Below are 19,119 nucleotides of genomic sequence, written 5' to 3' on the forward strand. Positions count from 1 at the left end.
TCCTCATTTCCCCAGTTTTAAGCTTCATCTGCTTCTAGTAGTACAGGGCAGAAATAGTGGTGGAAGCAAGGATGGGCAAAAATAAATTGCTGCATCATCATTTCTTAAGAAAAAAGTTCACCATCATATCTGGTATAATTATTAATCTTTAATGGGGCCTTGTATGCAACAGAGCTTGTATAAGTTCATGCTTTCCTTAAATAAACCAAAGACTGATAAAGTTAGTTGTTAGTGATTAATTCACTATACCATGTTTTAGAATAAACAACGAATACATATGGGGAGTGTGCAATAAAACAGAAACCATAAAGATAGGGAGTACCTTCTAAACAGGTTTTCCCCTTTGATTTTTCTCTCCTTACTCCTCCTCTCCTGAAGGTGGTGACTGATGCTGAGGTACAGTTTGAGAAGTACTGGCTGTCCTCCAGTACCTCACCCAAGTGGCACAAGCCTGGCCAGTGAATTAGGTAGACAATTTAACTATGCAAGCCAGCACAACTGAGTCTTATCCTGTTCTCAATGTCCATAAATGCAACTTTCCAGTGGGCGTTATTGGATATCGAATAGGCGAGGAAACCTTAGCTGATTTTCCTCTTCACTATTTCAGGGACATGTAAGCTAATTATAGTGCCTCTTCTCCTGATGCCACTATGGCCTAGATCAGCTATCTGAGCACAGAGTTGGAGTTAACCCTAGACTTTCTTCATCTATATGGCACAATAATACACCACAGAGGCCATTTACCCACTGAATGATAGGGTGAGTTTGTGAAACTAATTTGAACAAATCAATTGGAAATCAGATTATTATATGCAAATTCAACTTATACAGTAGATTTTTAACAGGACTATCATTAAACCATTACAATAAAATACCTGCAAATGCAGAGACTATTTGCTCCACTCATTGAAACACAATTGAAAAGAAACTAAAATGACAGGCTTATGAGGCAAGACTGAAGTTTTATCATCAATCGTCTATTTGGTATTTATAAAGTCAATCTGATTTTAATAACGACTTAATTTCCTTTTATATCTCAGAAGAATTATACTAAGCAACATGCAATAATAATTGTTCTAGAGGACAAAGAATGCACAAGAAATAAGCAGACAATTTTTTCATGACATGATTAATATTGCAGCAATTAGATGCTTTGTGACTGGTTGATCTCATGCTGCAATAGAGCTTTACTTTTCAATACTGCTAGTTCTAAAATGATCGATTTATATTTGTATGAACAGATGTATAATTATTTGGTTTTGCATTGTAATAGATCACTTTTAATAAATTATAAATTCAAATTTTAATCAACATATAGAATAACAATTGAGTTGGAGAGTGCTGCCAGATTGCAACAAGATGAATTTTGACAGGAAAAATGGCCTTTTCTTGTTTTGTTTCTGCCTCCATCTCTCCTTTCTCATGTAATAGAATCAAAGGGTTCAGATAACATTGCTTAAACCAGAGAAGTGGAGCTCAAGCAGTTTATTAAAAAAAAATCACTGGTACTACTCAAGACCGTGTTACAGTTTCTAACTCCCGATCGAGTTTTTTCATTTGGGTTGGTTTCATTTGCTACTGTCACCCAATACCACCTACAGCTGCCACAGCATGCAGTGAGACACTACCAAAGGACTGGCAGACAGGGGGAGATGTAGGTTTTTGCCCCCAGTGTTTAACATGCATATTCAATGTAGCATAGATATTACTGTACATTTACATTGCATTGGAATTAAGTAATCATACATCAGTACGTACCAGCAAGCAATGGGATTAATCACTGTCCTTTTGGTGTTGGCTGAGCTTCTGTTCCTTGGGTCATTCAATGCCTTAAGCCCTCCCTCTCTAAAAGCAAAGCTTAGGAATTTATACCGCATACATTCTCTGATCATGGATTTGGGTACATTGGGTACATCTTTCCTCTCAATGTTTTCTTATTTTTCCTTTGGTATCATTACTGCTATCCTGTATGGCTTTTTCTTGAGCTGTGAAGATAGAACGTCTCACTCTGGCAGCTGCGAATGCTGCTTCCCGATCGGCTGACAGTTGGTAATGCTTTGTCCTCTTGAGACACGGTGCTGTGCATGTGTGCAGTGCTCCGTGGACCAGCTGAGAACTGGCAAATCTCACCCAGTGAGTGCAGGCGAGCTTAACTGACAGCCATGTCTGGGATTTAAACTCTCCATCCCCCACACTGCAGCTTTCCTTTCCTAAATAATTGCAAAGAACCTTTTCGATATGGTCTGCTTTCCTTTACATTTTGTGGATTTCCATCAATAAGCTACTGTTTGTAAACATGAGGGGCCACTAAGGGTACACTGCACGAAGTAATTTGGGATGTCCTGAAGACATGAAAGGCACTTTATAAATGCAAATTCTTTCTTTTCTTTAAAATTGCAGCATTAATGTGAAGCAAAATTGCTTTGCATCGATGCTATAGTTGTAGTGTAAATGCATCCTAAGATTTCTTTAACTCACTATTTAAGCAGCCTTTGATTTCCAACTGTGAACTAGAAGCTGTCATTTTTCTATTTCACCAGTTAGTTTAATTTAGTTTCTTTCTCTCTCTTGGAAACTGACAGCTATGGGCCAAAGAGGAATTGCCCAAATAGTGTCACCAAATGGATAAACAGAGTGCATTTTCAATCCTGAACTGGGGACTAAAGCCTACGAGGTGCACAGAATGAATACTGCTCCAATGGTAGCCATCTGTCCTGAGAAGAAGTTTTTCAGAATTCCTGTCAGTACAATTAATGGCACAAGGGAACACGGTACTAAACATTCCATTAAAGTAATGAGACTGAAAGGTTAAATCTGGAGATTTCAATACAATTTCTTATGAGTTAGTTGCTACTGGCTTCAATTATTTTCTCTTAGAAGACAGACTAAAAAATGTACTATTCATTTATTTGTTTGTGAACAGAACCATCTGATACTCCAGTCTTCCAATACTTTGACACAAGCCGCAAATTTTGCAAATAAACTATTTCAACGTACAGTTCACTTAGTGAAAGAATGATGAGTTTTTTCAAAGGCATTTTATACAAAGTTGAAAAAAAATCTGCTAATATCTGAAACTTTAATTAGATCATCAAGAGCAATGGCTGAGACTAATGTATTTTCATAAGAACATAATTTTACATGCTAAAAGTCTTAGTATTTATGAATATTCTTAAACCAACAATATCATAATGATAAAATAATTTATTTTATTAAAGAATTTATTCTAACCCATCAGAGATGATCACAGTTTTCCTTTTAAATTACCTTAACCAAAAAGTTGTTTTAAATGCCCATTGCATTTAATTGCTGCCTGTGGTAGCTCCTTTTTATTGAGGAATCATCACTTCATAAACACCTTGAGCCAGCAGTGCCGTAAGGTTCTTTTATGCTATGAGGCTGCAGGTGACGGCAAATGCATGGCTCCTTCACCCTCAACTGCATTTTGAAATATAAACTGCCTGACTTACCTTGTTCTGGTGATAGCAGAGACCCACTGTGAACTCCCACCTGATTCACTGGCCTTACTTCTGCTTGGTGTCTTATGCAGAATAACACTGATTAGAACATAAACAATGGAAAACAGCACCTGGACGATTACATAATGATGCTCTCCCGAAACTAGCTGCAACATAAAACCTCTTCTAGATATTCTACCACATATCCTAACGATTGGATTAAGGATTTGTTCCTTAATGCTTAAAGGGGCATCGTCAGCCTACTGGGCACTGGCAAGACGGCTGAGTATGACAGCAAGAGATCAGAACAGCAAGCTTAGTATATAGCACGGCACCAGAACGAGGATCTGCTCTGATCTTTTCACCAATGCTATTTTGATGTAATCCATGTGACGAACGCCTGAATGAAACTTTTCAAAAGCACTGCTTACAACAGTCTCACAATCGGTCGCCGTTCTGGATATGGCCAAATAATGATTACCCAAAGAGTTAATTCTGGAGGACAGCATCCTTTAAGTCTGATCTTATCCAGATTACTAAATGCATCCCATACAGTGGCTGATGAAAAGCTAAATAGTAATTTGGAAAAGTAACTTGGTTAAAAAAGGGACGTATTTCAGCTTAATGCTTACAACAATTACAAGTCCAAAACATAAAGTTTTAAATCTAAAAGGCTCTCTTAGAATCATAGAACTTTATTGTACAGGTGGTTGTACTTCAGCCCATCGCTCCTGTGCTAGCTCTCTGAAAGTGCTATCCAATTAGTCTCATTCCCCAGTTCCTTTATTTTTTTCTTTTTCAATTATTTCTCCACCTTCCTTTTTAAAAGCTATTATAGATTCTGCTTCCACCATTATTTCTGACCTAACAATCCTGTGTCAAAATTAATCGCCGACTCTCTCCCTTCATTTTTCTGGTGATAATCTTAAATTCATGTCTTCTCATTAAAAACTCATCAACCAGTGAAAATAGTTTTTGCCTATTTATCTTATCAAAATCCCTCTTAATTTTGAACATCTCTGTCAGATTGTCTTTTGGCCTTCACTGTTTTAGTGATAAGAGCCGCAGTTACTTTAGTCGCTCCTCATCCCTGATATCATCCTAGTAAATCACTTCTACACCCTTTTACATGACCTTCCCAAAATAGGGCACCATAAACTAGGTAATTTAAGAGCAAAATCAGAAAGCACTTTTTCACACAAAGGGTAGTAGAATTCTAGAATTCTCTCCCCCAAAAGGCTGTGGATGCTGGGTCTTTTGGAGCTTTCAAGATGGAGATCGATAGATTTTTGTTAGGTAAGGGTATCAAGGGATATGGAGCTAAGGCGGGTAAATAGAGTTGAGGTACAAATCGTCCATGATCTAACTGAATGGCAGAACAGGCTCGAGCCCTGAATGGATTACTCCTGTTTCTATGTAACCGCAGCTGAACGAATGATTTATATTGGTTTAGTATTACCTCTTTGCTTTTGTACTGTATGCCCCGATTGTTAAAACTAAGGATCTCACATGCTTCCTTTTACAGCTTTATCACCTTGCTACACCCACACCCACCACCCCTCACGACTTTTATTTAGAATCACTTTATACACAATTACTTTTCTGGAACCACTGAAAATAAACTTATTCCAAATAAGATTAATCAGATTTCCATATTTCAGAGGCTACCCCCTAGTTAAGCCTACATGCTTATATGAGCGGACATTACAAGTGACAAAAATCAGAAAAGCGTGCAGCAAAGCTGGACTGACTTGTTTATTAATATGTACCACAATCCTACCTGTGAATTATAGTTTTTAATGCACTGAAAGTCATGAAAAGTCTCACCTATTTCATTGTAACTAAGAGTTATTTTTTTCTTCATCTCTCACATATAATTCCTGTTTTATTCATTTCTACCAAAATGTAGAGCTACCAGTTAGAGCCTGACATATGCTGTTCCTAAAGTGCCATCCATCACAGACAGGAAGGCTGGAATTTTGCCGGCGCTCAGAGTGCGGGTTTGGAGGCGGGACCGCTGTCAACCCGCCTCCAATCAATCTTCCCAAGTGTCGGGTCCCCGATTTGCGCATGGACACGACACCTAGCGACGGGAAGAGGATTAAAGCCACTTACCTTCCTGTTAACAGGTACTTGATAGTAGTTAACAGGCTATTTTTCAATTTTGCCGCTTCTGCCTCGGGGTTCATGACGTTCGGACACCACGCCAGGTAAGTGTGGCGTGTTGTGAGTCTGGTGTAATGTTTCTGCATTGATGACAGCTGCAGAAGTGGTGTGAAGGATCCAATGGTGCACTGGTGAGTTTCAGAGGTAAGAAAATGTTGGGAAAATCATTTTTAATGCATTTACACTTTTCTGTAGGTAACAAGTTTTGAATTGGATGTCTAGTCCCACCTCATTTGGAGAACCTCTCTCACCAGTGACAGATCGCTTCTGTAACCTCACCTGCTGCTGCCATCTGTTCTAGCCTATGGAGGGAGTCATTGGAGAGTCTGGGTGCAAGAGCTCAACTTTGTACAGTGATTGTCAGTGTTTGCAGCAACCCAATGCTGTCAAACACTGAGAAATGAGCTGTCAAAAAAAATTGTGCATGGTCCCTTTAAGAAAACCGGCAGATGACGCGTCATCAAATGACGTCATCTGACCGGCTTCCTCTTAATTGGCCGGCAAGCCCGCAGGGTGGGCTTAACAAGGTCAATCAAGGGAAAATCACGTCTGTGGGCCGGATGCAGTTGGGGGCGGGACTGGAACCCAGAAATCAGCTGACCCACTCCCAAGCCGCATCCATTTACAAAATCGTGGCCTAAGTGTTGCTAAACTATTTCGCATGGGAACCATCACAATCAAGACCAATCCTGTCCTCATATGGCATCCAAATAAGTGTAGCAGGGACACTGACTAGTTATCAGGACAAGGAATCCTGGCTGATTTTTCCCCTCCCTGGCTCAGATATTGTTGTATCTCCATCATCACTCAATTAACTCAGCATAGACTAGGAAATATCTGTTTAGCTCAGTACCACAACAGCCAATCTATTTAACCCTCTCTACTAGAAGCTCGAAGAACAAATTTTAAATTCTGTAAGGAATTAACTGCGAACAATATTACAGGCCAAACTTTTTTATTTTAGTTGTTCTTTCTTTAACTAACTCTAAAACGACACTGATGACACCCAGCTCTACCTCACAGCCACCGCTCTCGATCCCTCCACTATTCTTCTTCTTCTCCTTCTTAGGCAGTCCCTCGGAACCGAGGATGACTTGCTTCCACATTAAAAATGAGTTCGCAGGTGACTGATTAGTCCAATGCGGGACCTACAGTCTCTGTCACAGGTGGGGCAGATGGTGGTTGAAGGGGCGGGTGGGTGGGGTGCTTAGGTTGACATGCGCTCCTTGCGCTGCCTGCGCTTGGCTTCCGCTTGCTCCCGGCGAAGAGACTCGAGGTGTTTGGCGTCTTCCCGGATGCTTCTCCTCCACTTTGTGCGGTCTTGGGCCAGGGATTCCCAGGTGTCGCTGGGGATGTTACACTTTTTCAAGGAGGCTTTGAGGGTGTCCTTGAAGCGTTTCCTCTGCCCACCTGGGGCTCTCTTGCCGTGCCAGAGCTCCGAGTAGAGCGCTTGTTTTGGGAGTCTCGTAACGGGCATGCGGACAATGTGACCCATCCATCGGAGCTGCCTATGATTTGTCACTCTGCTTGTCTGTTATCCAGTATTGGATGGGCAGAAGTTTCCTCCAATTAAATATTGGGAAGACCAAAGCCATTTCTTCAGCCCCCGCCACAAATTCCATTCACTAGCCACCGATTCCATCCTCCTCCCTGGCCACTGTCTGAGGCTCAACCAGATTGTTCACAACCTATTTGACCCTGAACTGAGCTTCCGATCTCATATCCACTCCATCACAAAGACTGCCTATTTCCACCTCTGTAATATTGCTGGTCTCCATCCCTGCCTCAACCCATCTGCTACTGAAACCCTCCTCCATCCTTTTGTTACCTCCATACTTGACTATTTCAATGTTCTCCTGGCCAGCCTCACATCTTCCACACTCTGTAAACTTGAGCTCATTCAAAACTCTGCTCTGCCTATCGTAACTCACACCAATCCCTGTTCACCCATCACCCCTGTGCTCGCTGACCTACATTGACTCCTGCCCCTGAAAACCTCTCTCATCAACCAAACTTTTGGTCACCAGTCTGAATATCTCATGATGTGGCTTGGTGTCAAATGTTGTCTGATAACGCTCCTGTGAGGCAGTTTACTACATTAAAGGCACAATATAAATGCAAGTTGTTGTTGTTAAACTGCTGAATAAAACAAACTGCAGATGGTTTGCACAGCAAAAGTGAATTAAAATAAAATGGAAAATAAATATCTTATTTTTTCAAGCTTTGCTTACAGTTGTCACAGCTTAGAAATAACAATTTCCCCTAATTTTTAACTGACAGTGTCATTAACAGTACAATCACACGATGTCTTGGTGGAATTTCAGTTCCTTCAGAACTGAGATGAAACAACTTTTTTTTCTTCATTAACATATTAATCAGTTTTTCTTCTGAGGATATACTTCTTTCTCTCCTTGTTCTACTTTCTTCTCACTTTTGATCTCCCCCAGCATTATAGGTCGTGGTGACTGTGAATATGGGCAGGGCTCTTCGCTTCTATGAATGTTTCTGGGACTGGAGCCACCAGGAGATACTTGTGGGAAGGTGTCTGACCTTTGGCTAAGGAGCCTGACCTCTACACATCATGTCCTCGCCGCGACACGGCTCAGATCACTAACTCTGCTGAGTGGGAGATCGAAAGAAAATCAGGATGATGCACATTGCTGATCTAAATACACTGTACCACCTAATCTACTCTGCCATACCACAACATGGTCAATCAACTACACTAGTATTTCATTAGTATACTAAATTCCATATTTTAGCAGACTGTGGAATAGTTGCTAAGTTATAATATTCATTTGATAGCAAATGCAAAGCATAAATTTGCCACATTTTATCATTTGTAGATAATGAGGCAAATCATAAATTACCAAACTTGTTATGCATTACATCATAATGTATGAATAAAAAATTGAATAAGTTACCCTATCTTTACTTTTATAATATAATATACTCGGGAAAACAACTGATATGAGCGTAGACAATTGGAATACTTATAGGAAAATGCTTGGATATAAAAACAAAACTTAGCTAAATTAACTTTAGTTAAGTGAGCTTAAAAATTGCATCCTTCTTTTAAAAAATCCATTATACCCACTGTGTGTTGATATGAACTTTAGTTAGAACAATCACATGGATTCCCAAGCCAACCTATCAAACACCACAATGTTGCTTCTTCAACAATTGGTAGGCACTAGCTGGTAACTAATAGTTCTAGCTTTATACTGAAACTGATTTGTGCTCACTCATCCAATGTATTATTCAATAGCAGGTAAAACAAAACGTGTTTATTTTCAATCACCACTTCAATTAAGAATTATTTTAATAAAGTGTTACTGCTACAACCTGTTCAGTTCCTAACACATAAAACGTTCCACGATTCCTTTTTGCTTTATTGACAGGGAGAGGCATCAAGGCAGAGAACTAGTGATTGTTCTCTGAACTATGTTCAAAATTTGATGTCAAATCATGCTAAGGTCTAATCAATAGCAACAATCACCTATGCATATGTTTTTTAATAGAGAAATTCATAATGCGGTAACACTGAAGGCAAAGCTTTTCATCAAATAGCAGTTCATCAAATAGCTGTTTTTCAGTGTTATGCTGTACTGTTTGCTCTTGAAATATGCTGAATGATCTTACTACATATGTCAGCAGAACGGGAAGTGCTAGCTTGCTCCCTATGTAAAAGATGTATACCATCACACTACTAGGGTACTGTTCCTTTGAGCAGAAAACGTAATGACAATGATGCGTTATTTACGTACACTCTGCAGTTAAATACAGCTGAGATACTTGCATTACTTTTCTTAACTGGAAGTGTACAAAGAAGCAAGTAATGTAAAACAATCAAGAAATAAGGATCGGGAGAGACTACAGGCTCCAGATCTCTCATCTGCTTTCGTTAGCTGAAACAATTTTCCCCTGCCTTTACTATTCAAAAACTGCAAATCTGTCTTATTTTTCACCTTCCATTTTATGGACCATTAACTGCAATTAAGCATCTCTCAGTTTCTAAAGTGAACAGTTAATCTGACTCACCTGACCCCAAAGCACTAGTGGAATTATGCAGAATTCCCAATCCTCTCTCAGACAGCAAAGATCTGCAGTCGAATACTGGCTTTCTGAGCACCTTGCTTTGATGCGTCATACCACACCAAAGCATCAGAGGAAAATCAGATTCGCATTATTTATTTTTTATTCTGACAAAGGCTTAAGACATAAATACGGCTGTTTTGGCTAAGGGTCAATAGTGAGCCAGCCCTGCATCAGTTTTACTGCCTTAACAAGTCTATCAATTCTTCATCAGCACAGACTTTCTCGACTGCATCGGTGTTTTTTTTGCAGTCAGGTTATTATGGATATTCTGTCACATAGGGAGTCAAGCTGCTACACTCTGATTCACAACCCAGATGACTGGATACCTTTGCTTACACCGACAGTAAGAAAGGCAATTTATTCATTATAGTTTCTTTTGTCTTCCAGCCACAACTATATTTAGTGCCTTAAAAGCTTGATTAGTTAAATGGAACAAGGGATGCCACTTCCCCATCCACCGTAAAAGAAAATCCCATAGCATCTGAAAGATGTACTGTGAATAATCTGAAATAAGGGCCATCAATTCTACAGCTGCCAAAAACCAACTTCCCGCAAACATCCCTCAAATGGTGGCCAATTAAAGTGCTTCCAGAGACAATGCGAGGACAACCGAACAGCACAGATTGCTGCAAGACTGAAATAGCTTGCCTCCTACAGCCAATTAAGACACCCTAAAGCACTGCATTAGTTTAACAGATGCATTCATGAAAGGCTGACAATAATTCCCAGTGACCTTTTCATAAGATACCACAAAAGAGAGAGAAGGGGCAGCATATTTGAAAGAGAAGAAATGCACTATTTTATTTAAAAATAAGAAATGGAGGCTGGTTAGAACACTTTCATTTTCACAAACCTAGCCAAGTCAGGAGCTAAACCATTTTATTTTGTGCGGAGTGTAAATCTGAAAGACTGGACTGTTAAATGCTGTAAATTGGGAATAGAATTTGCTAATGAAAGTCTGTTCTTTGCTATGCTACAATTACCATAGCAACTTTCAGCTGTCATAGCAACCATTTAAAGATTCTCCATTTTAAAATTGCCGACTAAAATGACACCTAATAATTGCTGTCAGTGCTAAGCGCCATTGATTTTAACTCTGGATAATGTTCTTCTTTCAAACACATGAGATAGTAAACTGCATTTTTGTTTACCTATACATTTGCTATACCTTGTAGTGCATCAAATAGAATGATGTGATACATTCTTGATGTTACTCATACTTTTGTGGATTCAACATGACACAAACATATGGAATAAGTTAGCAGGGAAAGATATTGAAGGTAATAGTTTTTAACAGGATCAAGAGACAATTAGATTTGTTTCTGGAAATGGAGGGATATGGTAGGGTTGATAAAAGAAAAGAAAAGGTGGGCTTATTAGCTTAAAACATTCTTAGCTGCTCCTAAAAGTTCATTTGTTTTTCTCTGCTTATTTGTAACCAATTTTTTAAAATTGGAATTTTATTGAATAATTTCACATTATCAACCATCTACAGTAATTTAAAATACTTTTAACCACCTCGCAATCTCTCTGGAACTGAACAAACGATCTGCTGCAAGTTTTACAAGGTACATGAGCTGTGCAAAATTTTATGCAGAGTAACTTCTAGGCCTGTCCAAGGTTTTATGGCTCTGGGATAAAGGGGAGTTTTGTGAGAAAATGTTCAAAAGGATTTGACAAGAGAAGTACAAGATAGTGAGCAACAGTGAAGTCTCAGTGCAATTGACCCTACTTAAAGAATGGTACACACAGGGTCTCAGTAAAGGAGGCTGGAAAATGCACACCATTTGAAATGAAGTTATCAAAATATGCATTTTGCTGATAATGGTTGAAATTACAGAACCAAGGCGAGTGGATGGAGTTAAGATACAGATCAGCCATGATCTAATTGAATGGTGGAACAGGCTCGAGGGGCTGAATGGCCTTCTCCTGTTCCTATGTTCCTAAATCACAGATATGAGTGGAATGGGACTCATTCTCTCCCTCATCCATACATGCTAGTTTACCTAATCCATTAATTGTATCAATTATTGAAATTGTCCCAGCATACCAACCCCAAGTGAAAAATGTTAATATAGTAAAGTATGGCAAACGAGAAAACACAAGAAGAAAAAGAAAAGGCACATTTATATAGCATTGTTAAAATGTTTTTTGTGGCTCACATTAACGAGTTAGTTTTTGTAGTGCAGTCGCTCTTTTGTTATGTAAGCCAGAAACATCCCACATAGAACAGTGCCGTGAATGACCAGTTTTTGGTGGTGCTGGTTGAGGGAGGAATGTTTTGCAGGACACGGGGAGAATTCGCTGTTCCTCCTCAAATATTGCCATGGGATCTTTAACATCTGCCTGAGCAGGCAGATAGGACATCTCATCTGAAGCATGACATCTCTAATAATGCAACACTTCCTCAGTTCTGCACAGGAGAGTCAGCCAGATTATGAACTCATTGGTACATGGATATCATCCCTATAGTGGCCTTGAACTCACAGGCCTGGAACTTGGATTGCGCTTGAATCGCCATGCGATCCCTGTGCAGCACTTTCTACAATCAGGCTGGCAGCAGGACCACGGCAGCTCTGGTCACGGGCGGCGCTGGGTGGGGGGGGTGCGGGCTGGCGCCGGGGGGGAGCGAATTCGGCTGACTGGGACTCTGGCCTTGGGTAAGTCCCAGGGCAGGGGGTAGGCACAATTCAGCTAAGTATTTTGTTAAAAAGCTTTTCTTTTTGGTGGCAGCCTCCAGCGGTCTCTATAAGGATCGCTGGTTAGGCCCCACATAGACCAGGTAACCTGCCGTGTTCAGGGTAAACCAATTTCCAGTCTGGGTCCTAAAACAGGCGTTATAGACACCATATCAGCATACTGAAATGGTCTAATGCCTGTTTTAGACAGCCGCCAAAAGGGCACCTCTACAGCACCCCAACCACTATGGCGTCAGACATGTTTCCGACGTTGTTCAGGCGAGAGGTTGGCCCCCTAAACTGAACCTATTTGCACCCATTTTCCACCTGCAACATATGTGCACCAAGGTCCAATATCATCCCCATAATCTGTTACCCAGTGGTAAGACTGCGACCAGCTAAGCTAACGAAGCGATGAGCCATACAGCTTAGGAACTGGAACAATTCACTTGTTCTGTTATTTTCATTAAGTATGAAACTTAGTACATTTTGCTTTTTATATCGAACAACAAACCATTAATTTAATTTTACACATTTTTTTCAAATTCTATCACGTATCTGCTAAAGCAAAGATTCAAATTTGCAAGATCCCTTGAATTATTCACAGAGAGATACAATATAGTGTCCCCTTGAAAATTACTTGTAAATATTAATAAAGAAATCCAGTATGTTGCCTGCAATCTGTAATTTCTTTAAGAACCATTAATTCCCTTTAATTCTGCATCATATTGCTGGCTTTTTGTTGCACAACAGTGACACAGTTGTAATTATTAGCTACCTATTTGCTCACACCAACATACAGTATATAGAGTGCATGCATGAGTATCACATACATTAAGAAACCAAAATGACCAAAGCACAGACCCTCCTCCAGCAGCCCCAGGCCAATGCCACTTACTGTTCTGAGAAAAGGAAACAACCCATGTACCCGGCTAATAATTTGATATGATCTGACACATGAACATGGCTGGGGCAGAGATGTGTGTAAATTCAGCTTAAATCATCTGAATACAAATTGAATGCAATCCTCAGTGAAAACAGCGTAGAACTTAAAGAGCTAAAAATGCATACATGATAACTTCAATTTTTTTTTAGTATTGATCACAAATTCCATTCTTTTGTACCCAAAATGGCTCCATTATTTCACATCACTGAGCCAATCAGTTGCATTTCCTATTAGCCTCGTAGTTACTTAGGCAACTGCACCACCAAGTGCTCAAATACGATAATATCATGTTAATGCAAGATACACACAGAATATGCTACATATCCAACTGTACACCTGGTAAACAACATTCACCAATTTGTCGTTAGTCTGGATTAACAAACACCAATGGAGGATGTCGTTTATACTTGATACTTAAACTTGTCCATTGCAGGATCGACACACAGATAAAATGTAATCCTTATACAGGCAGGGTGTTCATCTCAGCCAGAACTGCTTAGAAAAATAACCAAGATAATTTTGACAAGATCATATCTTTGTTGATGAACTATTCCTGGTTGGTATTTGACAAACAATGAAACAAAAGTCCCCTTTGAAGTACAAGTTGACTCGCACTGCACGATATACTGAAAGTTGTTATAGACACACATTGTTTACGGATTCCTTATTAGTTTAAAAGTATGAACATCTTCTGTGTCATGCACACAGGGCATGCTATTCCACTGCAAAATGCAGCCAAATAAATCAATGGAAATGGAAATCGGGTGGCTCTATAACGGGCGGGCGATCCGCTCTGTACCATGCAAGTGTTGAAGGAGAAAGTTATCCCCTAGGATGATCGGTTCCACTTTCATCATCACTTATTTGGAAGACTTTGAGGCAGGCACATTTTGCTCTCAGAGCATTCTACTCCAATACTATATGAGGTGCAATAAGACGAAGCACTACGTTAAATGATATGGCAGTAGAAGCATATAGATAGGATTTGTAGAACCAGCCAGCTTTGCTTCCCATTAACGACTATTAGAGAAAGCACAGAGTTCCAAATCCAGATTTTTATTCAAGTAAAGACATTGTGCATGTGCCTAACAACCTGAGTTTGTTTTCATTAGATCACAGAATAAATATAAATTAGGTGGCTCTTTGCCTACCTTAGCCCTTCCATCTAGAAAGGCTTAGGTTCAACATCACAACATTCAATTATCTCTTAATTGACTCCAAACTATGTGCTTTCACTGCCTTACCACAAGTTCATTCCAAGTGTGTTAATCAGTTCCTGTGAAAGAACCTCCTGGCATCAGTGCTAAATGTGTCTTTTGCCATCTAAACCTGTGTTCCCTTGTCCTATTTTCACAGCATTTCCTGAGTAGTGCTTGCAATTACATTTTCTAGATTGCTAAATATCTTATCCACCTCACTAAGCTCCTGTGTCATTTGCCTCCTTTTCAGTTTCCTCTACCTTTCTTCATAATTCAATCCATTAGGAACACTAATGGCAATGATAGCACTAGGGATCAGTCATGTGGCTCGTTTCTCTCTGTGCCACCTCCAGGGATTGAATGTTTCTCTTGTGTCTCAGTAGATCCCTTTGGATTTAATATCACCACTGATTGGTTATCATGTCATTGCAAAACATCTGGTACATTCATTCAGAATGCTCATTTTAGAACTTTAAAACATGTACTCCAACTACCTCTGCATAAACATTCTGTGCTCGCCTTGGCATCGTTCTGGCCCACATGATCCACCCTGACCAGTCCTACACAGTCCCAGGCTGGACCATCCACAACAACATCCACCTGGTCCTGGACCTGATCCACCATTCCCAGAGGGCCGATCTGTCGAGCGCCATCCTTTCCCTGGATCAGGAGAAGGCGTTCGACAGGGTGGATCCCAAATACTTATTCGGGACTCTGCAGGCATTCGGGCTCAGGATGCATTTCGTCGCCTGGATCCGACTTCTGTATGCTGCGGCCGACTGTCTGATTAAGGTGAACGGATCTTTGACGGCACCCCTTAATTTTGGGAGAGGAGTGAGTCAGGGATGCCCAATGTCTGGACAATTATATAACATTTGCGTGGAGCCTTTCCTGTGCCTCTTGCAGAAGGAATTGTCGGGACTGGCTCTGCGCAGGCTGGCTGTGGAGGTCGTTCTCTTGGCTTATGCCGATGACGTGCTTCTCATGGTCACGGATCCCGCTGACACGTGGAAGATGCACGAGTGCCAGTGAGTGTACTCTGCCGCGTCCCCCGCAAGGATCAACTGGGATAATGTTCTGGACTCCTGGTTGATCAGTGGCAGGTGGACTCCCTCACGGAGCATCTCCGGCCCTTTGCCTGGAGCATCACGCACTTCCTGTACCTGGGAGTCTACCTTAGCCCTGCTGAAGAAGCCTGGCCGGTGAACTAACAAGAGCTGGAGACCAATGTCACCCATCGCTGGACAGGATCTGCTCCGAGTGCTGTCCTACAGGGGCTGACACTAGTCATAAACCAACTGGTGGCCACTATGCTATTGTACTGTTGGTAACTTTGATCCTTGCCCCAGAGTTTGTTACCAAGGTTCAGAGGAAACTCGTCGACTTCTTCTGGGACAAAAGGAAGCAATGGGTGGTTGCTGTGGTTCTGAGTCTCCCGCTTAGGGAGGGCAGTCTGGTGCTGGTTTGCGTTCCACCTTAAGACTCTGCAGAGATACCTGTACGTCAAGGATCCTCCTGAATGGTGTGTGCTGGCGATGTTTTTTTTCTGCCAGATGCATGGCCTGAATTGACACGTAACTCCTGTTTGTTAAGTTGCTCGGCAACCATGTGTCCGTGCAGGAGCTGCCTGTCTTTTACTGGGATGTAATCAGGGTCTGGAGTATGGTTGTCTCTAGCCAGAGCTCTCCCCCATCTGGAGCAGAGGCCATACTAAGGGAGCCGCTGCTTAGGAACCTGGCCTCTGGGTGGCCGGCTTTGGTGACACGTGGCTGGCGAAGAGGGTGGCCCTGGCTGCTAAGGTAACCAGAGTCAGGGATGTTCTGGATGGCGGAGGAGTGAGCTGGATGATGCCAAAGGTTTTGGCAGCCTGGATGTCCTGGCGCTACATCCGGCCCACGGCCAAAGCCATCCAGGCACTAAAATCCGCACCCAGCCCTGATTTCACTAGGTTTGTCAAGAAGGCGCAAGCAATCCCGTCTGAACCGACTCCTGTTCGGACGGAATTTCTCATCGGCGCAAGGCCCCGAAACTTCCCTCAGGTGCCTGCGCCATCTCTCGGAAATTCCCTCCGTGCCATTCCACTCAGGACAGAGGGATTGCCTGTACGGGCTGCTCCTGCACAATCTCCGCTTCCTCGCCCTTGGCTTCCGTCTGGACGTGCCTTGGTGTGCCATCTTGCCGTCCGGCGGAGGCGGTGACCCTAATGCAAGGGCTCGCTATGCGAGAGTCCTCCCCTGCATCATTGGGAATCTGGGGTGGAGAGTGTTGCATGGAGCAGTTCCATCAAAGAGGTTTTTAAGTCTCATCATGGACCCCCAAGCCGCCTGTGACTTTTACGGCCTGGACGAGTCTGTGTTACACATTTACACCTGTATGGTTGCCTGAAGAGGCTGCTCCTCAACCTCTGGCTGCAATTCAGTCCCATGCTCCTGATCTTTGCCCACCTGGTTTGGAGGGGGGCGGGCATGTCTGAGGACCTCCTCAGATGGCCATCCACGTGGCCCGTGGGTGCAGTTGCTCTGGCTGCCTGCCTCTCTTCTGTGGCCTTGTCTGCACCCGGGTGGCCCTGGAGAAGGAGCATGCGGTGTCCGCCAGTACTTTTGAGGCCTTCCGCGACCAGTGGGCATCACAGCAACTGCAGTGTTTAGTGGACACGGGCAATAATATTATTTAAGTTACAAATTTCCTTTGTTTTATGATGTAGTTTTCCATTAGTTGTACCCCTTTAAAAGGGGGCACATTTGTTTGTTTTTGTTTGATGGCACTGGTGCAACTCAGCGTCTCCTTATCGACTAATTAAAGGAAAGGCATAAACATTCTGCCAATGGAACAGTCTAACTTTTAACACTAAACACAGAGCTAATTTTTTTAAAGCATTTTGATATTATAAAATTATGAACTGTAAAATTCCAATGAGAAGTGAGTTTTGTGGAAGCAATACTGTGGTACAGTTTCTAATAAGGCCTCACAACAGCAAATAATTCTTGTTAAATAAGATACTGTGGGGGAAAAATTGGGTGAGTAGCGCCACCTGTTAGCGCCTAAAGAGGCAGTCAGTGGCTGTAGCGCCACTGGCTGCGCCTCCCGCGATATTCAGCAGGGGCGCTAATGGTGGCGTTAGCCTTTTGCGCTGCGCCGCCACCAATGACGTCATCGGTGTGCGCAGCGCCCCATTCGCGCCCCGATCGCGATATTTGGTAGCGAACGCCGCTGTAACGCCGTTCGCTACCCGCGCCCGGTTCACGGGGCCTTGCTGCGCCGGCAGAGGCGCAAGTTAAGGTGGAGGTGCGGGGCGGCTGTTTTTTCGGCGGCCGCCTGCCAGCACCTCCGTCCCCGGCCTCCTGGTCTCCCCCCCCACCGCGGCATTGCCGGCTGTTTCCCGAGAGCCCGGCACTTCTCCTTGGTGCCGGGCTCTTTTGCCGGCACTCGCAATCGGGACTCGCGCTGTTGCAGGCCCCTCCCCCTTAGCAATGGGAGGAAGGCCTGCAGCACGCACGTAGCGCTGCGAAATTCACTTTCAGCGCCCTAAGAGGGACGCGGAGCGCCTCGAGCCGCACCCCGTCTCCCTCTAGGGGCACTTCAACTGAATTTGCGGCGATCGCGGCGCAAATTCCAGCGTCCAGGCGAACTTTGCGCCGCTTGGGCACCTCAGGCCAATTTCTAGGCCTGTATATCTATCACAAAGTATTAAATTTCTTTATATCCCTGAAAATGAAAAAAACAAGGAATGTACCAGTGACTTAAGAGAGATGAAAATACACTAAATCTGTATGTTTCACATATGTGCTAACAATACTATTTCTCAATATCTGAACTTAAATTATCCATGACAAGATCTAATTATTTAACCATTTCTCAGCAGAAACTTCCGTAGATTCCAGAAAACATGCTGTCTTCTAAATAACGTGACAATTTCAGCCACAGGATGAAGGCTGAGGCAAATGTGTAGCAGCAGAGAAATTGATGAGTTCATCTAATTCAAGTGTAATAGCAGCCAAGACTGACATAGCATAGAGATAAGGTGCATTCAAGATAAGTGATTTATACAGGCTTACTTTTCTATCTCATTTCCACTTCCTCAGTAAGCCACTAGGCTATGTTATAACACAACCCTTCAGAATTTAAATCTCTTCAGAACTAATAGTTTATTTTCAACGCATCACACAAATCATGAACTTACATTAATGAGTTCAATTTCCCACAGCTTTTTCACAAGATCCATTGATGTATAACCATTTGCCAGAAAGGTCTTGATGTAATCATTCAGCTCTAAAGAATCTAACCAGTCTGCCACAGACGTTGGACTGTTCGCATCGTATCCAATAACTTTAACCTGAAATAAAGGAGAAAAATGCATGTGTAAAAGATGCATAAAATTATGTTGGAGAGCTTGTTCATTTTCATGGAACCCTGCCCTGAGTACCAGTTGTCATATCTGATGCATTCCAAATCATTAGAAAAAGTAGTATGTTAAGATTATAGCTGTCAGGTGGACCCCGGCAGAATATCTACATCCTAATACTGTCAGTTGTTATAGCTTATGTTTTTCCATTAATAACATTTGCTATCTCTAG

General features: G+C 42.1%; 1 protein-coding gene and 1 long non-coding RNA gene across 6 annotated transcripts in view; one reads left to right on the forward strand and one right to left on the reverse strand.

Moving 5' to 3' along the window:
* LOC147105655 (uncharacterized) overlaps nucleotides 1-8,975 on the forward strand; it is a 29,993-nt gene extending 21,018 nt beyond the window's left edge. The window contains exons 2-3 of the long non-coding RNA XR_015081548.1: nucleotides 5,368-5,587; nucleotides 8,072-8,975. This is a non-coding gene — a long non-coding RNA (uncharacterized LOC147105655). The remainder of the gene's footprint in view (nucleotides 1-5,367; nucleotides 5,588-8,071) is intronic.
* anks1b (ankyrin repeat and sterile alpha motif domain containing 1B) overlaps nucleotides 1-19,119 on the reverse strand; it is a 104,017-nt gene that overhangs the window by 49,499 nt on the left and 35,399 nt on the right. For all 5 annotated transcript variants that reach the window (XM_086010205.1, XM_086010203.1, XM_086010204.1 and 2 more), the window contains exon 3: nucleotides 18,726-18,878. In XM_086010205.1, coding sequence (XP_085866331.1) covers nucleotides 18,726-18,878 — 153 coding nt within the window. The remainder of the gene's footprint in view (nucleotides 1-18,725; nucleotides 18,879-19,119) is intronic.

This window comes from Somniosus microcephalus, chromosome 17 (assembly GCF_052327205.1).
Source record: "Somniosus microcephalus isolate GS21.2 chromosome 17, FLI_Smic_1.0, whole genome shotgun sequence".
Taxonomy (NCBI): domain Eukaryota; kingdom Metazoa; phylum Chordata; class Chondrichthyes; order Squaliformes; family Somniosidae; genus Somniosus; species Somniosus microcephalus.